The 21,621-nt window shown below is 51.9% G+C and overlaps 8 protein-coding genes across 8 annotated transcripts; 5 read left to right on the forward strand and 3 right to left on the reverse strand.

Annotated features, from left to right (window-relative positions):
* Nucleotides 1-1,357: 1,357 nt before the first annotated feature.
* On the reverse strand, nt 1,358-2,581 carry NUU61_003883 (40S ribosomal protein eS6; the record flags this gene model as incomplete). The annotated part of the gene is made up of 6 exons (XM_056654465.1): nt 1,358-1,454; nt 1,549-1,867; nt 1,967-2,065; nt 2,145-2,165; nt 2,271-2,343; nt 2,477-2,581. 6 exons carry the CDS (start codon nt 2,579-2,581, stop codon nt 1,358-1,360), a joined length of 714 nt encoding a protein of 237 aa, XP_056512492.1.
* Nucleotides 2,582-3,574: 993 nt separating this feature from the next.
* On the forward strand, nt 3,575-4,839 carry NUU61_003884 (uncharacterized protein; the record flags this gene model as incomplete). The annotated part of the gene is made up of 3 exons (XM_056654466.1): nt 3,575-3,817; nt 3,896-4,569; nt 4,701-4,839. 3 exons carry the CDS (start codon nt 3,575-3,577, stop codon nt 4,837-4,839), a joined length of 1,056 nt encoding a protein of 351 aa, XP_056512493.1.
* A 1,271-nt stretch (nt 4,840-6,110) lies between these two features.
* Nucleotides 6,111-8,419, forward strand: NUU61_003885 (putative HMG box transcriptional regulator; the record flags this gene model as incomplete). The annotated part of the gene is made up of 3 exons (XM_056654467.1): nt 6,111-6,555; nt 6,698-6,843; nt 6,908-8,419. The coding sequence occupies 3 exons, from the start codon at nt 6,111-6,113 to the stop codon at nt 8,417-8,419; spliced, it is 2,103 nt and encodes a 700-aa protein (XP_056512494.1).
* Nucleotides 8,420-8,668: 249 nt separating this feature from the next.
* On the forward strand, nt 8,669-12,131 carry NUU61_003886 (DEAD/DEAH box helicase; the record flags this gene model as incomplete). Its single annotated transcript, XM_056654468.1, has 2 exons — nt 8,669-9,509; nt 9,562-12,131. 2 exons carry the CDS (start codon nt 8,669-8,671, stop codon nt 12,129-12,131), a joined length of 3,411 nt encoding a protein of 1,136 aa, XP_056512495.1.
* Nucleotides 12,132-12,760: 629 nt separating this feature from the next.
* On the forward strand, nt 12,761-13,210 carry NUU61_003887 (uncharacterized protein; the record flags this gene model as incomplete). The annotated part of the gene is made up of 2 exons (XM_056654469.1): nt 12,761-12,813; nt 12,880-13,210. The coding sequence occupies 2 exons, from the start codon at nt 12,761-12,763 to the stop codon at nt 13,208-13,210; spliced, it is 384 nt and encodes a 127-aa protein (XP_056512496.1).
* A 355-nt stretch (nt 13,211-13,565) lies between these two features.
* NUU61_003888 (ribosylnicotinamide kinase) lies at nt 13,566-14,711 on the forward strand (the record flags this gene model as incomplete). The annotated part of the gene is made up of 2 exons (XM_056654470.1): nt 13,566-13,753; nt 13,838-14,711. 2 exons carry the CDS (start codon nt 13,566-13,568, stop codon nt 14,709-14,711), a joined length of 1,062 nt encoding a protein of 353 aa, XP_056512497.1.
* A 665-nt stretch (nt 14,712-15,376) lies between these two features.
* NUU61_003889 (uncharacterized protein) lies at nt 15,377-17,816 on the reverse strand (the record flags this gene model as incomplete). Its single annotated transcript, XM_056654471.1, has 2 exons — nt 15,377-17,641; nt 17,721-17,816. 2 exons carry the CDS (start codon nt 17,814-17,816, stop codon nt 15,377-15,379), a joined length of 2,361 nt encoding a protein of 786 aa, XP_056512498.1.
* A 399-nt stretch (nt 17,817-18,215) lies between these two features.
* Nucleotides 18,216-20,016, reverse strand: vosA (the record flags this gene model as incomplete). The annotated part of the gene is made up of 9 exons (XM_056654472.1): nt 18,216-18,486; nt 18,538-18,683; nt 18,759-19,083; nt 19,139-19,247; nt 19,301-19,347; nt 19,410-19,494; nt 19,549-19,694; nt 19,761-19,830; nt 19,932-20,016. 9 exons carry the CDS (start codon nt 20,014-20,016, stop codon nt 18,216-18,218), a joined length of 1,284 nt encoding a protein of 427 aa, XP_056512499.1.
* Between the last annotated feature and the right edge of the window lie 1,605 nt (nt 20,017-21,621).

Here is a 21,621-nt window from a genome sequence, read left to right on the forward strand (position 1 = left end):
CCTGCTTCCTCCTACTCGGGTTTAGATGGTGGGATGGTCTTGAGGGAGCAATCCTGTCATGTTTGATAGCAAAATGAGACCATCACATATAGTTTATTTCTTGTTTATTTCTTATTTTTCTTTTGTAGCGGGTATAATTACTGGTGATTGGTTGAAGTATCAATTTGATTTAAGGGTCTCTTGATCGGCGAGATGTCCTACGGAGCTCTATGTAGAGAGGATTATGGCAACAAGCACAACTACGAAGAAAGAATAGAATCGGAATGAAAAGCATTTGTCTATCTTGAGGAAACCCGAAGCACGAATCATACGACTAGACCACTGAGCCGATTCATGTTGAAAAAGAAATCTTGATTTTGATTTTGATATCAGATATACACGTGGCTTATTATCTATTTTTAAGTATATTATTACATATTAGATAGAATGACTATAGTATTAATTATTTTCGGGAAAGAAGTAACAAGAGTATGTATGATTTGAGCCAAGATTTTCGACAATTTTGTCAGTGTCTATTTAAATTTTACTCCCCCCCCCCAATATTACATATCTTTGGCAGGGCATAACTCCCTAAGAAAGAATTTAGTTTAAGAATATTTTCAAAAGTCATATACCATACAAATCTTTTGAGATATCTACACCCAAACCCCATCGAGTTGAGCGAAGAATATAGGGGGTGTCAGAAAACTTCTAGACGGGTATGTAGACCTTCTCTTCCTCTTCAAGTACGGTATTTTTAATCAACATCGTGAGATCGCTACCCAAGTATCATTCACCAGCCATTTTATACATTAAGCTTTTTAAGGGTTTCAACTTAAAATTAGCGTAAGCGACACCAATGCAGCATAGCTAGGCAGACATAGCTTGGGTTTTGAGAAACCTAGCTCTCTGTTAAGGCGTTTACCCTAGATGTTATGTCAGATATTCTGGCCTAAGTGAGTTTACCCTGGGCAATGCCTTTAGATCCTTGATGTAAAGTACAACTCTTATGTTTCTCCCTGGAATAAGCCAGGCAACAACTAGCACCCATTACTTGGCCATCAATATAGATAGCCGGCTAGCTGGGACTATCTGGGAATGTCTAGCACTCGACTTGAAGCTCGTTGAAATGATCTCATCGCATCTCCATATTGCCTTATCGATATCTTGAAGTAGCCTTTGGGCCTTTTTCTATCAGACATGATTTCCCTTCACCATCGCCCTGGGGAATAATCAGGTTTCCTTTTTTGATGTTTTACCCGTTGGCCCCTTCCAATCATTGCCCCAGGGCAACATGAAGTACCTCCATTAAAGCAATCCCCTGCACCCCGCCATCTCGGGTTCCCGCAGAAACAAATCATAACACCGCGGGCGGGATTTACTTCCGCATGGAGGACGCCCTCCGCTTGCGGAGCTCGTCACGCTTGGCCTTCTCCTCGTGGACACGGCCGGCCAGGAGCTTGGCGTAGTCGTTGCTATTGGGAATATTAGCATATTGACTCTTTTCTTTCAGACATGGTTCCATTGTATGGAAACACAAAAGGGCAAGAGGGTAAAAGGGAATCTTACGCAGCCTCACGGCCAGCCTCAGCGCGACGGCGCTTGATGGCAAGGCGGTGGCGCTTGTGCTGCAGGCGCTGGGGAGTGACCAGACGCTGGATCTTGGGGGCCTTGGTGTAGTCGGGCTTGCCCTCCTTGGTCACGGTACGGCGGATGACGAACTTGCGGACGTCGTCCTGCTTCTCGAGGCCGAAGAAACGGCGGATCTTGGTGGCACGCTTGGGGCCGAGGCGCTTGGGGACAACGCTGTCGGTCAGGCCGGGGAGCTCGCCCTCGCCCTGCTTGACGATGCTGAGAGCCAGGACAGCAAGGTCCAGACCGGTGATAGCTACACAAAACCGTAAAAGTCAATAACCCTATTGCGCATCTGGAGAACTCGTCCAGCACGAGCGCGGGCTGGGAGTGTGGATGAGAGGGGCAGACGTACCACCACGGACACTCTTGCGCTTGCGCTCACCAGTGCGGCGGGGGCGGTAGCAGCTGTGGCCGTCGGCGAGGAGCAGACGGGTACGGGTGGGCAGGAGAACTGTAGAGAATCGATGAGTATGATGCGGACTTGGTTTTTCGATATCGCGGGGCCTGGCTGTGTGCAGTCCAGTACGTACCACCCTGCTTCATGGGGAAACCTGTCAAGCGATCAAGTCAGCGGTTTGGTCTGCGGACATTCGAATTCCTCTCGTTCTCTTGGGCATCGAATCATGCCATCCTCCAGCATAAGGAAACAATCGTACCTTGCTTGTCGTTACCGCCAGTGATCTTGAACAGGTAACCCTTGAACTCGTCGCCGAGCGAGTCACCGACAACCTAATCGACAAAAAAACCCAATCAGCCAATTTATTCTCCATTTCCATTTCGTGTGATGATCGGTTGTGTGTGTGTATTTTTCTTGTGTCTTCGTGCGGGTTGCGGAGTTGGAAGGGTTCCAGGGAGTGCTGACTTCGGTGCCCATGCGCTTCTCCATGAAGGGACGGAGCTTGCGCTCATCGTCGACCTCGATGATTTTCTGCGACCCATTGGCCGGGTAGGAGATGTTGAGCTTCATCTTGACGGGGGTTGCGCGGTCAAGACGGTAGCGCGGAGTTGTCGACTGAGGTTGTTCGTCGAAGGGATCTGTGTGGATTTTTTGCGTTTGGTGTGTAGCGACTGTGGGACCGCGGGTGGTCACGTGTGGCACATGAAATATAAGCGAGTGTGATCACCTGATATGAATCACATGACACAGCCCTAGGTGGCATATGCCGGGTTTCCTATTTAGGAAATGGGTTTATGATTTGATGTTGCGGTCAATGCTGGGACAGGAGTCGGTCTATTTATGTTCTGGTTGTTGTATCTAGTGTTTAAAGAAAAGGTTGTTACGTAAAGCAAAGTCGATTAAATTTATGAGCTGAGGAAATCCTATCTACAACACTGTGCCTAGAAGAAGTATGAGCTCAGCTTGAAAAACCAAAGAATTTTCCTTGCGCCCTCTCGGTAAGATTCCTCTAATCAAAGGTTATTTGCAGCCTTGTGCAATAAAAAAGATACGTCCAAGTACAATCGAATTCAAACTCAACTCTACGGTATCTTCGGTATCTTGCACGCAGCACGGGCGGTGCTCCATGCAGGCGCAAGTCCGGTTGGTTCCGCCACAACCACGCGGCCGTACAACCACGAGGTCTTGTACTCGCGTCTGGCGTAATACTGACACGAATATGCTTATGCCACTGGATGGTCATATCGATAATTATATTAATATGGATATTGAATCTTAAATTGCATCCTGATTTTGTGATATAGCTGTCGGCATATAGTTGGATCCTGCTGTCTTCTTCCGGTCTTGCCGGATGCTTGTTCTTATCTGGGCTATTTGAGTGGTGATTTACTGCTAGTCTTCAGAGAATCATCTATCCCATCCTTTCCAGAGTGGACTGCTAGGATCGAGCCTTGGGCTGCAGTGGTAACGCTTTGGCTTAGCGCGCTGACAGCCGATACATGGGCCATTGTTCCCGGCCGTGATCCATCTTGATTGCACCTCGACGCATTGCCCTCAACCTCCATGGCACTTCTCTTCAGTCGATTCTTCGTCCTATGTGCCGTGGTCGCCTGTACGATCTTCTCCTTCACCTGGCTCTGGCTATTATCCTCACAGGAATTTGGGGAAATCGTTCCTTTGACACCGGAAAGGTTCCAGACACCCAACCCATTCAAGCAACGATTGGTGGTGTTTGGGGACTCATGGAGTGACAATGACACCGAAAACCTACCAGGGAAGGTGTGGACCGACTGGCTTTGCTCGATGGTACGAATGCACATTGCGGGGGAAGCCGAGGGGCTAGAGCACAAAACATGGGGGGGGGACTGACTGAAACCCATATAGATGGACTGCCGGCAAGACAATCTAGCACAGACCACGCCGTCTCGACCACAGGGCAAATACACCGGCTGCGTAGTGGACAAGACAGAGCTCGAGCTCTGGGACCAGCTGTCTCAGACACGGCTGGCCGATTTCAAGACGCAGCTTCGTGACTGGCTCGACGCCGAGTCCCAGGCGACGAAAGGGCTCTCGACGGCGGCGATCCGCAGACTCCAGGACCACACCGTCTTTGTGGTGGCCTTTGAAGTGTGGGACATCTGGAGCCTGGCCACAAAGGACCCCGAGCAGGCGGCGCCATCGGTCGAGCGTCGCATCAAGACCCTCCTGTCGCAGCTGGACCTGCTATCCGCGCGCTGGGGTGCGGCCGAGCTCAAAGTCATTCTGACACAGGCCATCGACGTGACCTTCTTGCCGGCCTTTGGGTACACGGGCGCCCGGAACAAAGACACGGTGCGGATCGTGGGCCTTTGGAACCGGAGACTGCGCCAGGCCGTTCGGGCTTGGGACCGTGGCTCCATCTACTTGTTTGATACTAATACCTTTCTGATGGATCGCATTCGGGACTGGCAGCTCTACGCAGCCGGCATTGAAGAGGATAATGGACTAGGCAAGAATACGGACCCTGGATGGGAGAATGTCGTGGATCCCTGTGTCGAAAGCGGCGACGAGGTCATGATGTCAAGGAATAGGAGAATATGCCAACATCCTAACCGGTATCTGTTTTGGTCAGTTGCTTAGATCCATGGACCCAGCTCTCCATTTCTTTACCAATCGGCCCTATCGTTAGCTGACGGTGGCCACCATCCAGGAACGAGATACACCTGGGACCTTCGGCGCACCGGCTCTTGGCGACAGAGATCCACCGCGGCGTTGAAGAAATCTTGTTGAGTCCCAAGCTGTCACCACCATCAGACGAGCGCCACAGCCGACGGGGATCTGCAGCTTAGACATTGTCTTCATCAAGAGCGGGCCTGTGGGACACAAGAGTCAGTACCCGAAGCCTCAAACGCATGGGGGAAGCCACTTTACTTGATGCGGCATGGATGGATAGGTTCCAGTCACTCGAGAGGTGACTTTAGAGTTAGGAACCGCCTAGACTCTCTTCAGAGAGGAAAAGGGGAGAAGGATACGGTAGTACTCTAGATCAAAGCTGGACTGGAACCTGCAGCGGGACTTGGAGATCCCGTCAGGGGAGAGATAGAAGAGAGGAGACATCATCGAGCCCACCCGAGACACGGGAAGAAACCATTGGTAGAGAGAGAGAAGAAATCTCCGAAAAAAGAGAGGGAAAAAAAAAGGTGGTATTGTTCCATCGACAGCTGTGGGCCATAGAGAAAGCAATGAAAGAAGCCGATTGCAACCCGAGCCGAGTGTGGAGAGCGATCGGCGGACGTGAGATCATGGTATGGAATCCCCCTTGATTGACGGGTGTCAGCCCAAACTCTGTCAATGCCATGAGATGGAAGGGAGATGGATAGAGAGGAATAGGGAGGCAGAGAGAAACAAGCGTCTGGTTCGCAATGAAGTTGAATCATGGCGTTTGTCGAATGTTTGCGATTCGACGGGGGACTGGGGCCTGACTCTGGCCTCAGGCGCAGGTCGCCGCATGCGGAGACAAAGAAAACAATAAGAAATTCCGGGGCTGTGATTGGCTGGAATTAATCCACTATTTGCCCTACTTTTTTCCCTTGAAAGAGCGAAGTATGGCAGGATTGAATATGATGAGCCAGTCATGATGCCATCCCATCCATGGATATGTCCTTGGTTACTTGCGAATCTCAGGGCACCGTGTCAGTCTGGTTGGGTCGTAGAGAATACAATTCTTGTGCTGTCACTAACATTGCTATAACAAAGAAGGACATTCTCGGTTGGCTCGGTCGGAATAGCAACTCAAAGAACAAGCCACCAGCAGGGATCGGGGACGCAAGACAAAGAACGCGCAAATTGAGGATATACTTCTCTTTGTCTCAACCCCCCTAAATGATTTGTTGATTCGCATTCTTGTTTCGATTGGACTCTCTCTGGCTTTGTCTCTTGTTTGGTCTCTTCTTTTGATTTCTACTTCTTTTTTTTAACTTGGGAAACGCCCTCCCCCGATTTCTTTCTTATTGCTGTCCTCCCGGGTGGTTTATATCTTTCTTTTTCTTTTCTTTTCACTACTCCGCCTGCTTTTCTCTTTGTTGCTCGGTTTCATTATTGGATTTCTCGGGGGACATAAATGTCTTACGATCGAGTTCTCCCCAATCCTGCTGCTCTCTATGAGTCTGCGCCAGTCACACTGCCTCGACCCACGAGCAACCTCCTTGATCACAAAATCATGAACGACGACCTGTCCAACTCGGCCATGGCGTCCCGCCGCCCCAGCGAGGGTGGCCCCGTCGGTGCACCTTGTAGGTATGCCGGCCCACCCAGTACCCTCCCGCAGCTATCATCCATCACCCGGGCCAAGGACACGTTCCAGAAGATCGTCTCGCCCATGTCCTCGGAGCCGCGTGCCCTCAAGCCGGTCAACCCAGTACTTGCAACCAAGGACATTCCCATTCGCGAGCGGTCGTCGTCGTCCTCGGCCAGCAGCACCAGTCCCGTCAAGTCCGCCCACAAAGAGAGTGCCCTGCAGTTCTGCCTCTGTCAGCCGGACCCGAAGATCCCCCGGCCTCGTAATGGTGAGTTGATGATGTCTGTGCCGTCCAGCGAGCTTGGCAAGTGGTTTTTCTGCTTTTATTCCAATCTGACTGGCCCCCTCGGTCGTCGGCCAGAGTAGAGAATGTTCATCTTGAAATATGGCTAATACTGGGATTTGGTTAGCTTTCATCTTATATCGTCAGCATTACCAGTCGGTGGTGGTATCTCACAACCCAGGTCTGGCGAACCCGGAAATCTCCAAGATCATCGGCGAGCAGTGGAGATCCTTGTCCGAGGATGAAAAGAGCAAATGGAAGGCGCTTGCAGAAGTATGGTCTATTCATACTCCGTTGTGAAGTGTTTGAGAGGGGACATGACTGACCAAACCTTTAGGAAGAGAAAGCCCGTCACCAGCAGCAATACCCCGACTACCGGTACCAGCCCCGGCGATATGGACGGGATGGGAGCTCGCGGAACTCAGCCTCGGGCATCAGTCATAATCCATCGGGGTCCTCAACATGTAACCGATGTGGTGGTCGGGTCATGAACCCGCCAGCGTCTCCTATGACCCCGTTCACTCCCAATGGAGCACCGGCCAATCGGTCCTCGAGCTTTTCAGTGCCGTCGTCTCATACGACCACTATTACCGCTAGGAGCTCTCAATGCCGCGAGAAAGATTCAAACAGGGTACCGAAGCCTGTGATGATCGACCCGCCAGACTCCCGGTCCCGTCAACGCCAGTGGGATGAGAGCAGCGTTCAGTCTCCGGATAACAAGCGCCGTCGGGTATCGCAAGCCTCCTTCAAGCCCATTCTGCAGCCTTATCGGGACAGAAGCCCCGAATCACCGCACCCAATGACTCCGCACAGCGCTCGGCCAGATATGGCCCAGCATCGGGGCATGATCCCAATGCTGCATCCGCAGCGGCAGTACGGGAGCGTGCACAATCCGCTCCCCGACCCTAGTCTGAAGTTGCCACCGCTCCAGACCACAACGCCGGTGATGACCCCTGCCACGCCTTTTTCGCAAGAAGGATCCAGTGTCGAGGCAACCGTCATGACGATTCCGTTCCTGAACAAAATCAAAGTTCTGGCTAAAATCTCACCGCCGCTGGTGCCGTCTTTTCGTGAAACAAACCCTTTAACTCGAGGCCCGGTCATCGCCGTTGATGGACAAGATTCAGAACTAGTCCAGATTGTGGTTGAGTACCTGGATGGCTTGTTGAAAAAGGAAGCCAAGTACTACGTCCGTGTCTTTAATGGCCCCGAAATCCAGCAACCTCGAACGGAATCCAGCGACACGGGCCAAATGGGAGATGCGACGGTGGACTATCTCAACACCATTTCGGCGTGGCACCGGATTTCAGACGAGGTCGTCAACTTTGTCAAGGCCGTCTCGTCTGCGGATTCTGTTGACGCCCGGTCTACTACCACCGACGAGGAGTCCGCTCCCAACAGGTCACCCAAGACTATCATCCCCAAGACAGCCAATCTTCAGATCCACTCACCGGCACAGTCCAGCGAAAACGGGTCCGAGTCTAGCGTCGTGTCTAATGGGACATCGGGCAGTCACTGCGCTGTTCCAGTTGCGTTGGTTCCGCGATACCAGCTCACCACTGCAGATTCTTTCGCGTGCTCTATCCCCATCAACGATTCATACGCACCGCTTGATCACTGGCAGTGGATGGCTTCGCTGTGGCGCGCCTGTGTCGGGCCCGACATCACGGTGTACATCCGAGAGTGCAGCATGGAGGAGCTGGACCGTGTAGGAGGTAATCCAGTAGAAGTGCGACTGCATGATGCATGTACAGTGGTGTTGCGCAAGGTGATTGGTACCTCTCGCGAGCTGGAGGAGAAAGCGTTGAAGCGGATGGGATTTGAAATTGAGGATTTCCTGACCCAGTGAGCTAGATAATTAAAACATGAGGTTTATTCTGCCCGAGTGCAGCAGATATGCAACTAGCGTGTTTCATCCATTCCATGTAGGAGAGCGATGTTTTTGAAGGTGGTTTCATGCGAGGCCGAAAGCGCCGGTGCCAAGTCGATCACCGCCCCACTGATAGCAAGGCGGTCAGCCATCTGCCGATATCTTTAGTTTCCAAGCTGCAAAGCTTCTTTTTTGTCTTTCGTCGTTTCATCTCCATGCTCTTTTATTATGCATTCATCTGTAACAGAGCCTCTCTTATCAGAGACCTGGAGGATACACGAGGTCGGCGACTCTTTGCCGGGGACCTGGCCCTCCTCTTTACACTCAACTGCCGAAGTCTCATCTGGTCCACCTGAGCCCTCAACCAACGCGGGCTCTTTGCATAATCCAAATGGTGCTCAGTCTCTGCCAGTAGAGGCTTCAGGCCACGATGGTGTTTCCACACAATTTGATCCATACGTTCCCGTCGGGGTTCTGAGCAAAAGAACCATCCCTGAAGGGAAGTACCCAGAGTCTGAGATTGCACTTTTGGAGAAGCACCGCCGGATTTGCACCTCTATAGGCCATGGGAGTAGTGTCCTGGTATATATCCTTCCGGATGACGTGAATCGCAAGTCAATTCCACCGTCAAGCAACAAACTGAGGAATGCCCTCAAGGTTGTCATGTCAATGATTGACCCTTCCCCTGAGACGTGGGAGGGCCGAAGCCCTGCTCATGCCCGAGCTGCCAAAGAGTCTGACGTTAGTGAAGACGAGTCATTGTGGTACATCTTCAATACCCTGCAGAACCCAGACCCACAAGTGGAGGCTATGAAAGACTCCTACTCTCGACAAGCAATGGAGGAATTGCTCTCTAGCCCCGAACACTCGGTCTCGGGTCTCAAGACTGCATTATACCCATTTCAGCGTCGCTCGGCTGCAATCATGGTCCAGCGTGAAGCGCAGCCAGCCCAGGTGCTTGATCCCCGGTTACAGACTTGGAAAAGTCCAACGGGACAGGAGTATTACTATGATAAAGAGGAAGGGAGTATTGTTCGTGAGAAGAGGTTGTACTCGGAAGCTTGTGGAGGTAAGTTCCAGAAAATGGTACATAATTGTTTGCTTATTGACCACTTGGCCAGGGATCCTGTCAGAAATCATGGGCTGCGGCAAAACCCTCATTTGCCTTGCTGTGATTTTGGCCACCCGCGGACATTTCCCCAAAATTCCCATCAAATACCAGGCAACTGGAATTCATTCAGCTCGTGAGAAAACAGGAACACTCATGGAAATGGCGGCTGCGGCTGCCGGCAGACTCTCCGTGCCGTGGAAAAGCTACTTCCACGCAAGAAGAGAACAGGGAAAATGGTATGATCGATGTGTCAAAGCATGCGAGTTTCACTGCGGCTCATATGAGATCCCTCCACACCAAACCAAGTACCAGGGCCGACACAGCACCTCATACCCTCGACCGCCCGCCAAACGGATTCGCCTCTGCTCAGGGACTCTCATTGTCGTGCCACCCAATCTGGTAAATCATTGGGAACGCCAGATTGCCCAGCATACTGAGGGATTGAAAGTCTTGGTCTTGCGGCAGGGGTCTGATGTGACACCTTCGGCAGATCAACTTTTGGACTATGACATCGTCTTGTTCTCTAAGACTCGGTTTGAGCGAGAGGCTGGCGAGCCTACCAACAACCGGCGTGACCGACTCGTGCAGGTGAACTCGCCTCTTACCAGGCTCCATTGGCTGAGGGTTATTGTTGATGAAGGTCACAACGTCGCAGGCCATGGCTCGAAAACGAACATGGTTCACCTGTTGAATAATCTTCATCTCGAGCGTCGATGGATCATTTCAGGAACACCATCTTCAGGACTATATGGCGTGGAAGTCAGTCTTGCCTCGCAGGAGGCCAATACGAGCGATACTGAATCGACAGAGGATATGGTCGCTGCGGCTTTGCAAGGCCGGAAGAAAACCGGGAATGCCGTCGATAACGAGATGAACGATCTTGCCAGACTACGACGCATTGTGATAGAATTCCTTGATCTCAAGCCTTGGTCCAATTCCCGTGCAGAAGATCCTGCCGACTGGACCACATACATTAAACCGATCGGGAAAGATGGCAAGCGGCGCAAAGCTCCATCACTGCGTGCCACGCTCCAGAGTCTGATCGTGCGACACCGGCTTGATGTGGTCGAGGCCGAAATCACTCTCCCCAAGCTCCATAATCGGGTTGTATTCCTGGAGCCAACATTTTACGACAGAATGTCGATTAACTTGTTTCTTTTTGGCCTTGCGGTCAACTCAATCACGTCTGAGCGCCAGGGCCCAGATTATATGTTCGATCAGAGCAATCGGAAGCACCTCAACCAAACCATTAACAACCTGCGCCAGGCTGGTTTCTGGTGGGCAGGCTCTGATGTCGACGTGCAGGATACCGTCGACCATGCGCTCAAATATATGAATGCAAATCGCGAAAAGATTGCGCCAGCGGACATTAATCAGCTGAATCACGGAATTCAAATCGCTCGCAAGGCAATAGATTCTCAAAGCTGGCACGGGTTCAAAGACCTGCACGAACTCGGGGTGTTCGTCGAGCAGTTCCCAGATCATGCTCGGGGCCTCTGGGCCCTTGACTCGGCGAATGCACAAGTCGAGCCTCTGATGCTCGGCATCACCCAGGCCCGACATGCGCAGCAGTTCATCACGCAGCATCTCCGGGCTTATGATCCCGCCGAAGGTCTCGCCGGTGCTGGGATCAAGGTCCGACGGGAACTGGCACAGCGTGACCAGCACTCTGCTCCGAGGAGAGCCTCGGAGTCGGCGAGTGCACCAAGCTCAAAAGGGCAGCTGGTGCACAGTCCGAAACCACACAGCAACAAGTCACCGAAAAAGACATTCCAGAAGAATCACTATCGATCACTTCCAGCCGACTCTCCACTGAAACAGACGCAATTTGTGGCAACAGCCTCGGCCAAGTTGACTTACTTGCTGGACCAAGTCTTGGAACATCACACGGCCGAGAAGATCATTATTTTCTACGACAATAACAACTCAGCCTTTTGGATTGCCGAGGGTTTGGAGCTATTGGGCATTGAGTTCCGCATCTACGCCAGCACCCTAAAACCCGAGCTGCGCACCGAGTATTTGAAGCTGTTCCACGAGTCGGAGAAAGTGCGCGTACTCCTAATGGACCTGCGCCAGGCCTCGCACGGCCTGCACCTCGCGCAAGCATCGCGCGTGTTCATTGTCAACCCAATCTGGCAGCCCAACGTCGAAAGCCAAGCCATCAAGCGTGCTCATCGCATTGGACAGACCCGCCCGGTATACGTGGAGACGCTGGTGCTGCGCGACACGCTTGAAGACCGCATGCTTCGTCGCCGCAAGGAGATGTCGCAGGCCGAGATGCAGCAAGCCGAAAAGAGCTTGCTGGACGATACCACCATGAGCGACATCATCCAGAAGGAGCCGTTTCTAGTCATGCCTGACGAGCTTGGCGCGGGCGCTGCTATGCTCTCCCACCCGACTGGGTTCTTTGATCGCCACCGGCTGCCCATTCCCGATGACGAGGTCGTTTCGGCGAGGAGCCCGTCTTGTCGGAAAACCCCCGCGTTCTGGGATCGGATGCCGACGACGAGTCGGCTGTTGATGCGGAGGTTGCGTCGCCCCCGCCTAAGCGACCGAGGGTCGGCTTTGGGTCGAGTGTGACGATTGTAGAGAATGGGGGGTTGGGGGCTACTCCGTCAGTGCCGTCACCTCTGCCTGCGCCTGCACCTGTGTCTGCGCCTGCTCGTTCTTCTGATACGAATGGAGGTACAGAGCGGCGGGTGTCACTGTTCGGACCGTGATTTCTTTTTGATTTCTTTGCATATTGTTTCCTTCTATCAGCATGGAGTTGGGGTTTGCTTGCTGTACAATACCCTATAAGTACATCATCCAACAAATTTGTCTAACAGTACTCAGACTACCCTCAATTCTTTCTGCCTATTTGAACCAGTATCTGAATGATCCACAAGATCAAGTCTTTCAGATAAGTCATTGTCGACAGACCCATCGATGCTTATTGAAACCCCGAGATGCTCGGCCGACCGTTATATCCGACGGAGTTACCATTCTGGGAATTTCGGGTTTGTCTGTGGGCAACCGCTCAGAGGAAGCAGGCATCCATGAATAGTTGGAAGTATATAAACCCTCTTCTTCGTGAGAATATTCTCACCACCAACCTCCAAGTCCTTTTTTCTTTGATATCATTACATTCACCATCAGAACCAAACCAGCAAGAATCTACCAGCACAAAGCAACTCAACATCAACCTAAACATAATGGCCCAAACCGCAATGTCCATTCCCGACACCAAGTCAAGCATCTCCACATACTCCGAGAAAAACCAGTAGGTCAAGAATACCAACATCCTCTATTAAGTCATGCCACTGTGTCTCTAACACGACATATAAAGCGAGAATGTGGCTGTCTGCATTGTCCACGGGGAATCCCAAACCCCCCATCTAGACCACCAGCTGCAACAGCCCCCCACCAAAACCCTCCTGCAAGCTCTCGCGGCAGTCTTCAACGATCTTGCACAGCAGGAGCAGTGCACCCAATGCACTTTTGAGAGCTCGGCCACTCTTCGGGGCCATCTTCGGAATCTGCGCGCTGCGAAGAAGAGTGGGCAGGTGCAGTGGACGAAGCGGGAGAAGAAGATGCTCAAGGCGGAGATTAAAGGGTTGATGAAGGGCGCTAAGGGGGAAGAAAAGAAGGATATGAAGAAGAAGACTTCGATGTTGTGATTTTCTTCGTTTGATATAGTTTACTTGGGTAGGACCACCCGCTACTACTACTTAAAAACTTTTTTTTTTTTTTTTTTTTTTTTTGCACTGAGTCAATTGAGATATTTGGTCTTCCTTGAGATCTAGAATTTAATACCATGACCGCAGTAACGGGAACCTCGGAAGCTAGCTAAAATCCATGAGGAATAAATGACGGGGTGAGTCGAGGATAATTCTTGTCCACCCTTTTCTTGCCCTAAGTCCTCGATAAGATAAACTTCCCCCCCGCTGTGGGGTCTCATCTTTATTTCTTTCTTCCTTTCTCTCTTCCACTCTTCACTCGCTCTGTTTCTTCTTCTCTAATAGTCAAACAAACATGTCCCAGCCAGGGGCCGTCATAGTCGGCATTTCCGGCCCCTCATCCAGCGGCAAAACAACCCTCGCCCGGCTGCTGCAGCGCGTATTCTGCGGCGTCAGCCTCGGAGAGAAAAAAAGCGACGCGAATGCACGAAATCTGAACACATTTATTATCCACGAAGATGACTTTTACTATCCAGATGATAAGTACGTACTTTTGACCACTGTTAGCTAAAAGCTAGCTAGAATCACCATACAAATCAATCAGTAACTAACACCAACACACCCCAGAATCCCCTACACAACAACCCCCTCCGGCTCAACCATCCAAGACTGGGACACTGCTGCCGCCATCGATACAGCCTTCCTCGCTCAGGCGCTGCAGTACGTCCGCGAGCATGGGACTCTGCCGCCGCGCCTGCGCAGCAAAGAAGATCTAAACGAGGACTCGGGGTCGGGGGTTGCGGATACTGTGGTCGCAGAATTGCGGGAGGGTGTTGCCAGGAAGTTTGCAGCGACATCAGTGGAAGGCAATAAAAAGCCTACGACAATGGCTTTCCTAGAGGGATTCCTCCTCTACAGTCCTTCAACGGAGAATCACAACCATAACCATAACAACAACCAAAATAATGCCCTCCGCCCCGTCCACGATATCATCCACCTCCGCCTCTTCCTCCCAGCCTCTTACTCCACCGTGAAATCGCGCCGCGAGGGAAGAAGCGGGTATGTCACAATCGGGCCTGCGCCGGCACCACCATCAACGAACACAACCACAACAACTACTACTACTTCTACAGATGGTACAACAGATACCAAAATCGACCTCCACCAAGAAGACGATCGCCCACCCCAAAACTTTTGGACCGATCCACCCGGCTACGTCGACGATATCGTGTGGCCGCGGTATGTGCGGGATCATGCGTGGTTGCTGCTACCAGACTCTGATACGAATTCCAATATCAACTCGAATCCTAATTCAGACCCCAATCAACCTTTACATCTAATGGATCTCGATGATGCAGAGCTGTTGAGGTGGGTAGGCGACGGAACGCGATTACGGACGGATGCCGGGGTCGAGGTTGCGCCGGGATGGGGGAGGTGGACGATGGAGGAGGTGTTGCGGTGGGCGGTTGAGAGGGTTGTTGGGTATTATTTGGCTCAGTAGATTTATTGTACCTTGGGCTATGATTTCTTCTCTGATCTGTAAATTAGACGGGGTAATGATATAATAACGAATGATGATAGTTGGCATCTTCTTATTATCTTCATACAGTCTCTATCATCAGGCCCCAAGGCTGTCTTATCTGTCTTTGATGCCTCAGTAAAAATAAAAATAGCCTGCGTATCATCAGGTGACTCCCAAACATGCCACCTTTTTCATGAGGCCACCTTCCCAATTAGGCAATTCTTTGCTTTCCTCCCTTATGTTCTTGGTTGCCTTTCCCCAGGCACAAACCAGGGGCTAGTAGTCGAGTGGATAATGGAAAGCACCAGCTGGGCAGTCGGTCGGTGCCCATAGTTCCACTGAGGACGTCCCTGATTCGAACCCAGGGGGTAGGGGGGGTTGTCGACGCGACGGCCTCTATGCCTCCCGCCTCTTTTTTGTTTTCTTCACTTTCTCCCCCCAAACCAAGTCCTCCTTCTCTCTCTCTTGCTCTTTTCTTTTTCTTTTTCCAACCTCCCCAAATATATACAGTACAGTACACTGCCATCATGTCCCTTGGTAGACATCTCGAACGGGAATAATAGATATGAACTGATGATGCTCGACCGTTGATTCCTTCTCCCTAACGATGCTACGGACAAAATCAAGCAAACCTGCGAACAACCTCAAGCAACAATGGGCCCCCGCCATCCCAGGAAGTAGTCGATGCGGTCTCGCAGCGGCAGTGGATCGACAGGCACAGGCTTTGCCTCGATCTTAGATGGCTCCGTACCGAGTTCAGCTTCAAAAGGTCCAGCTGCAACTAATTCAGGCCCCATTGTCTCATCCCCACGAACAATCACCAACTCGTGCTTCTCCACGCACACCACATTCTCCAAAGGACCAGAAGCCGAGTCAGCCAAGTCCCAGTGAGCACACAAACGGCAGCCGAGTCGGGATCGATACAAAAGAAAAGAAACAGCCGCCAGGACAACCAGGGTAAGACAGAAGCTCAATCCCTTCTTCAGAGACAAAGCCCACTTTTGCGGTGCACGGCGAGACACCTTGGTTTCAGTAAACGGAGTCGCCACCACCTCCACAATCTCCCGGCTGAGCTCATTCTCCGCCTGGGAGTATTCGACTTGGAGTCCGGTTTCGATGCCGTCTCCATCAAATGTCGCCTTGATGCGCGGCATCCACGTGCTGGCTTTCTCTCGGGGCAGCCTCGCTTCCCAGGTGATTGCGAACATCTCCAGGTTCGAAGGAGAGCAAATGACCTGGAGTCGAGAAATGCCCATCTGAGAATCCGGATCAGAGCCCAGGTAAATAGTCTGGAACCTCTTGCGAGGCGCATTGAGGTGGCAGCTGTATTGGCCTTCCGGTCCGCCAATCACGTAGATGCTAAAGCCGCACTTCTCAGCCCAGAACGCGCGCTTGATCAAATCAATAGAGCATGCAGCGTGATACGTGACAATGCAATCCAATCCATCTCCAGCGTCAACCACATCGGCTCGGATAGTGTGGGTCACTTTGAAGTCTTTGAGGAACCCGTAAAACGCCGCATCGCAGGTTCGTACCGGGACAATGAGGTTCGATGAGGCAATGAACTGGGCCATCAAACAGCTTTCAACAAGCTTGTAGCGTTTGAAAGTGCTGGTGCGGATTTCCATGCCTTGGCCCGCGGGAAACCGAAAATACACGTAGCCATAGTCATTTGCACGCAGTCGCGGCAGTGCGGGCAAAACCAGTTCCCACCAGCCGTTGGGTCTTCCCTTCTGCAGACGTACGGAGAATGTGGTGAATATTTCATAGGCTGCAGGAATGAGATCGGGGGTGCTGTGAATGTAGAACGTTTCGTCAAGGAGAACCAGCTTGGGTTCGCTGGCTGGTCTGTCCGGAATAGGTGAAGACGTTACAGATATTCCACCAGATTCTTCAGCTTCGGTGGTCGAGCCTGACTGATCGGTGTCAAATGAGAGAATCGGGTCATCGCATTCGCATGGACTCCCGGGAGACACAACGGTGGAGAGCCTCTCTAGCTCGCGTTCTTTCATGCTATCCACTCGCATCGCGCTGGCCTTGGGAGTTTTGAGAGTAGGGGACATGGCCCAACAGCTTTTCTCTTCACCCGTCATGTTTCGATTCTCGGTCTCAAACTCAAACCGCCGGAAGTCCGCCTCGGTGACAGGGGCAGAGTCCCTGGGCAGCAGAATGTGTTCCGGCTTTGAATAGGGCTGACCCTGAAGGCTGATGGGTCGTGGAATCTTCGATGGAGACGCAGTCCGCTCATAGGTCGTCCCGGCCGTTGTGTTCTGGTACTTCGTGCCATTATAGTCAATCTCAGACTCGGGGATAGAATCAGGCAGGGAAGCTGCCTTGGCACTTCGCTTGCGCGGGTTCGGAGGGCTGGCTGGAGTCGGGGTGCTTGGTTCGTCTTCGGTATCGGTGGCTTCCTGGAGCCACAGCCCCAAGGTGAGACTGGCAGGCTCCTGGTTATCAGGGTCATCCACAGGCTCATTGTTTTGAGGCTCAGTTCGGATAATGACGCTGCCGGAATCCGAGTGCAGAGACGCTGTGTCTGACTCTGGTGACTTGTGCTTGGAAAGGTTCTGCTTCTGCGACAGGTCGACGTTCTCTGGCAAGTCCTCGTTCTGCACCAAACCCACATCCGGTGCATCCCTCAGCGCGTCCTTCGACAGATCCCCTTCCTGCGCATCTCCAGTCTTGGGCTGATCAACATTCGTGACAACACGCCGACCAGGCACAATCTTCATCTTCTCCTCAAAGGCCTGAACAGACGAATCACACGGGCACCCAAGAGCCTCCACAAACTTGGGGTCGTTTGGATCCAAAGGGGAGGACTTGGGGCAGACCACATACTCCTTGATATGAGTAATGGACAGCGCGCGAGTGTTGAAGACAGAGAGTTTCATGTTGGGGGTGCACCAGACCTGTTGGAAGCAGTCAGCAATAAGCAGTAAGAAAAGAGTACTCATAATCATCGAGTCTCTTCTCTTTCCAGTGTCATACCTCCATCGCCAGGCTGAAATCCGCCTCCTCTTGTGGGTCACCGGACCACTCATACCAGACGTCCAGGTTGCTGAAGGGGCTTTCGAAGGGGTCCATCGTGGAGACAAGGTTGAGAAGCAAAAAGAGATAGATAGAAAGAGGGAAGAGATGGAAGAGATGAGAAACGAGAGGGGAAGAGGGAAAGATGCAATAAACAAGGCAGGTACGCAAAAGAATAAGCGATGGATTCTCTCAATTAAAAAAAAAAAAAAAAAAAAAAACACAGCAGAGCACTGCTTTAACCCAAACCTATATACACGAAGGGATAAGAATAGAGCTCGCTTTTCTCCCCAACCCATTTTATGTCCACCTGCGCCTGTAACCCTGAAAAGCCACCCAGTGGAATATGGAATATCAGAACACCCCCATCTATCCAGACAAAGAAAACCAAACAAGCCAGCAACCATCGAGGTCGACCAAGCAAAAGAAAATAAGAGAAAAAAAAGCGAGGAGCCATCACCGAGGCGTCCCGTTTGCAGAATCTGGGGGATCAAAGGCAACAGAGCCAGGCACGGAGCCATATCGATCGCCTTCGTTGGCCATCTGAGAAGGAAGAATGGGAGTGGCCGCCTGCGAGGACTGGTCGAAATAGCCCCTGGTTGTCCCGTTGGTCCCTTGGGGGTAGTTGCGATTCCGCTGCAGCGGAGGAAGAATGGTAGAACTAGGAGGGTAGCCGGTTCGAGGATATCCCTGTGCCATCATCGCTCCAGTCGAATCCGGGGTCTGTCTCGGGTGCAAAAGAAAAGAAATTCTTAGCCGGGTTCTTTCCCACACTCACTGGTTTGTAGAGGGGTGCCGTACAGGTGTACCAGGCTGGGGCATCGCCATCAGCTGTCCCACGGCAGCTTGCTGGCTGGTCCGTGTTTGGCCCGAGGGATCGGGCATCTGAGGCATGGGGGCTGACGGCGGCAGGCCATAGGACATCTACTCCTGGAGCGTCAGTCACGATCCTCTGGAACGAGAAATCCAATCCGGGGACAAGAAAAAGGACGAACGAACCCCGTAATCGGGCACCACCTGTCCGGTTGAGTATGTCTGCATGGTAGGGGCTTGATATGCGGTTGGTTGGCCGGCGTAAAGAGGCGACGTTTGGCTATAAGTATCCATCGGACGAGCAATCCGGCCATCCGCGTCATACAGGCTCTGTCGGCCATAATCAATTGACGTGCGATGGCGTTTGACCGGTGCCCCATAGTACGTGTAGTCTCGACTCGTTGCCGGGTAGGCTCCAAAGTTAGCCGTCGGAGGGATCTGGACGGATTGACGATCTGGCGATCGCGGAGGAATAGCCTGGAAGTCATCCGGGCGTGGGGCCGGACGTTTCCTGAAGAGACGCTGTCAGCAGCAGCGCCATGTTTTCTTCGGTTCTCGTTACCTACATCATCGTGCGAGGCTCCTTGCGGATCCGCAACTTCACGCCTTGATCCGCAAAGGATCGGGAGAGAAACGTCGACTCCATCATTCCAGGGAAGCTCTTGGGAGGAGACACTGCCGATCTGTCAGTGTCGATTCTGTGAATTTCTTGCCTTGTCTGTCCTTACCAGTAAACCGATCGGAGATGATGGTCTTCAAGTATGCGACGGCGTCTCTGAATGCACCTCATTAGCCTTTCGCCTCGACTCAAGGCAGTACCCGACCGCTGCAACTCACTTTCGCATCTCGAACAGGGTAAACTTCAAGCGAAAATCGCCCTCGATCTTCACGGAGAGGTCCCCGAAAACGAAGAACCCTCCATCTACACATCGTCAGTGAACGAGCTCCGTCGGGAAGAGGGCAAGCTAGAACGCACCGCTGTTGTCCACATCCTTCAACCGGTGAAGAGACGAAACCAGGGTTCCTGCCAACGCAGTCGACGGAGACACCGGCACGGCACGATCTTCTGACGCATCGTACAGGCTACAGCACATAAAATAGTAAGGGCTTTGCAGGTAGTGCCTGTCGTGGGGTTAGCGACACCCCTTCGTCATCCACACAGCAACTGGAGGAAGATTGAACACTTACTGCGCCAGGTAGGAACCCTCCTCTCGCACCCGAAGCTGGACGATCGGAGGCGGATCGATTGGTTTGCGCTCTGCTCAAGTTTCCCCCCAAGTCAACCACACTGGCCTGGCCGCTTTGCGCAGCCCCCGCATCGGAGGGTCACGCGAGGTAGGATCAGCGCTCTCAACATACCTTTCTCTTTGCCCCCAGCCACGCGGGCCTGACGGGGCTGCTGACGAATCGTCAGGTCAAAGTCAGAACTGGTGTTGTTCAACATTGTCAGTGGGAATCCCTGGACCAGCGAGTTAAGAGTTGCGACCCCGTCAAAAAACTGGAAGGAAAAAAAAAAAGAAAACACAAAGGGGAATTGCAGCACAGGGATCTACGAACCTTTGGGCTTCGCGCGAGAGAGAGGCGTCGGAGAACGTCGATGCACTCATCAAGACGAAAACGCGGGCGTAGGTGGAAAAGCGAAGTGGAGAGGACCAGAAGAGCCCTCGGGCGGGTGATGAGCAGACAGAAACCAGAGAACCAGACAACGGCCGTTGATCCGAGGAACACCAAAGTAGGCGCGGGTTTTGACAGGAAAAGTGGAAGAGAAAGAATGGGTCTCTGGGACGGAAGAAATCAAGAGCTGGCTCCGCGAAGCACCACAGAAAAGGACAGGATCAGGGTCGATGCAGAACCCTGGGGCAGACCAGAACGAGTCACAATGTCGTCGGCGCAGTGGGGGGATTTTTTTTCTCCCCTAGTTAATGCAGAGTAGAGAGGATTCACGGTCGACGCTCACCCGGAGAGTCAACTACCATGGATGAAGAATCCGTGGGAAAGAAGGAATATTTCAGCAAGAGAGTGGGAGGTGGATGAGGTTGTAGTTGGCGACGAAAACGGCGAAGTGGTGTCGTCAGTTTGCAAGCGGCAAGAGCCAACCGAGTGCCGTTCCAAACCTTTGCGATTTGCGATAACCACAACAGTCAGGCCGAAAAATCAAATCCAATAAAATCAACAAAAAAAAAATACGATCAAGAATAGAAGAATTCTTTGCGATCGTAGATTCACGTTAGAAAAAGAAAAAGAAAAAGAAAAAAAAAAACCGACAGAGCGAAACCCCCCCCAAAACCAAATCCAATTGGATGAGAGTCGAGCAAATCCCCAAAGACGAGGGGCAAATCAGAGGCCCAAAGTCGACAAGAATCCCTCGGGGGAGACCGCACAGAAGCCGAGAAAAAAGACCCAAAAATTAACTCGCGTCCAATCAGAAAAAAGAAAAATCGAATAGAAGAAATAAGAAATACTGGAAAATAAGAAAAATAAGAAAATAAAAATCTACCGTCGCAAATGCTCAGATGGACTCTTCGTAGCTGAGCCAAAGTGGAGCAAAAAAAAAAAGAGGACCAAAGGATGCCTCTCGACCGTTGGAAAGGGGAGTCGCCTTAAGCCGTAGGCGGTTAGGGGCGACAGAGTTCAGCTGCCTTTGATCGCGCGATGACGATCCGACAGGAACCCCGATGATGCGCACATTCACCGGATCCACTCGGTTTGCCTCTTTGCTTTTTTCCTTTTTTCCTTTTCCCTGTCAAGATTTCTGTGTTTCCAGGAAATCTCTCAGGAACCCACTCGGCAGCTCGGGAGTTGATGCGGCTATGCAAGTGATCAGACCCGGTTTTCTTGTAAAACGCCAGGTGGACTCGGGCCCTGGTCCGGAGCGCGTCTAAGCATTCCAGTGGGTTCTCGGATCATGCGAGATCCCAGCCCGCATGGCCAGTACGTCAAGCGTATCTGGGGAGATCGACCGGGGAACCTTTCCCAAGTCTCCCCCGCCAATAAATCAAGATATCTTTTGGGTAGATAGATCTGATGAATTTCCATTAGCGAGGGTTCA

Source organism: Penicillium alfredii (genome assembly GCF_028826965.1).
Source record: "Penicillium alfredii strain IBT 34128 chromosome Unknown utg000005l_segment0_segment0, whole genome shotgun sequence".
Classification (NCBI taxonomy): Eukaryota; Fungi; Ascomycota; class Eurotiomycetes; order Eurotiales; family Aspergillaceae; genus Penicillium; species Penicillium alfredii.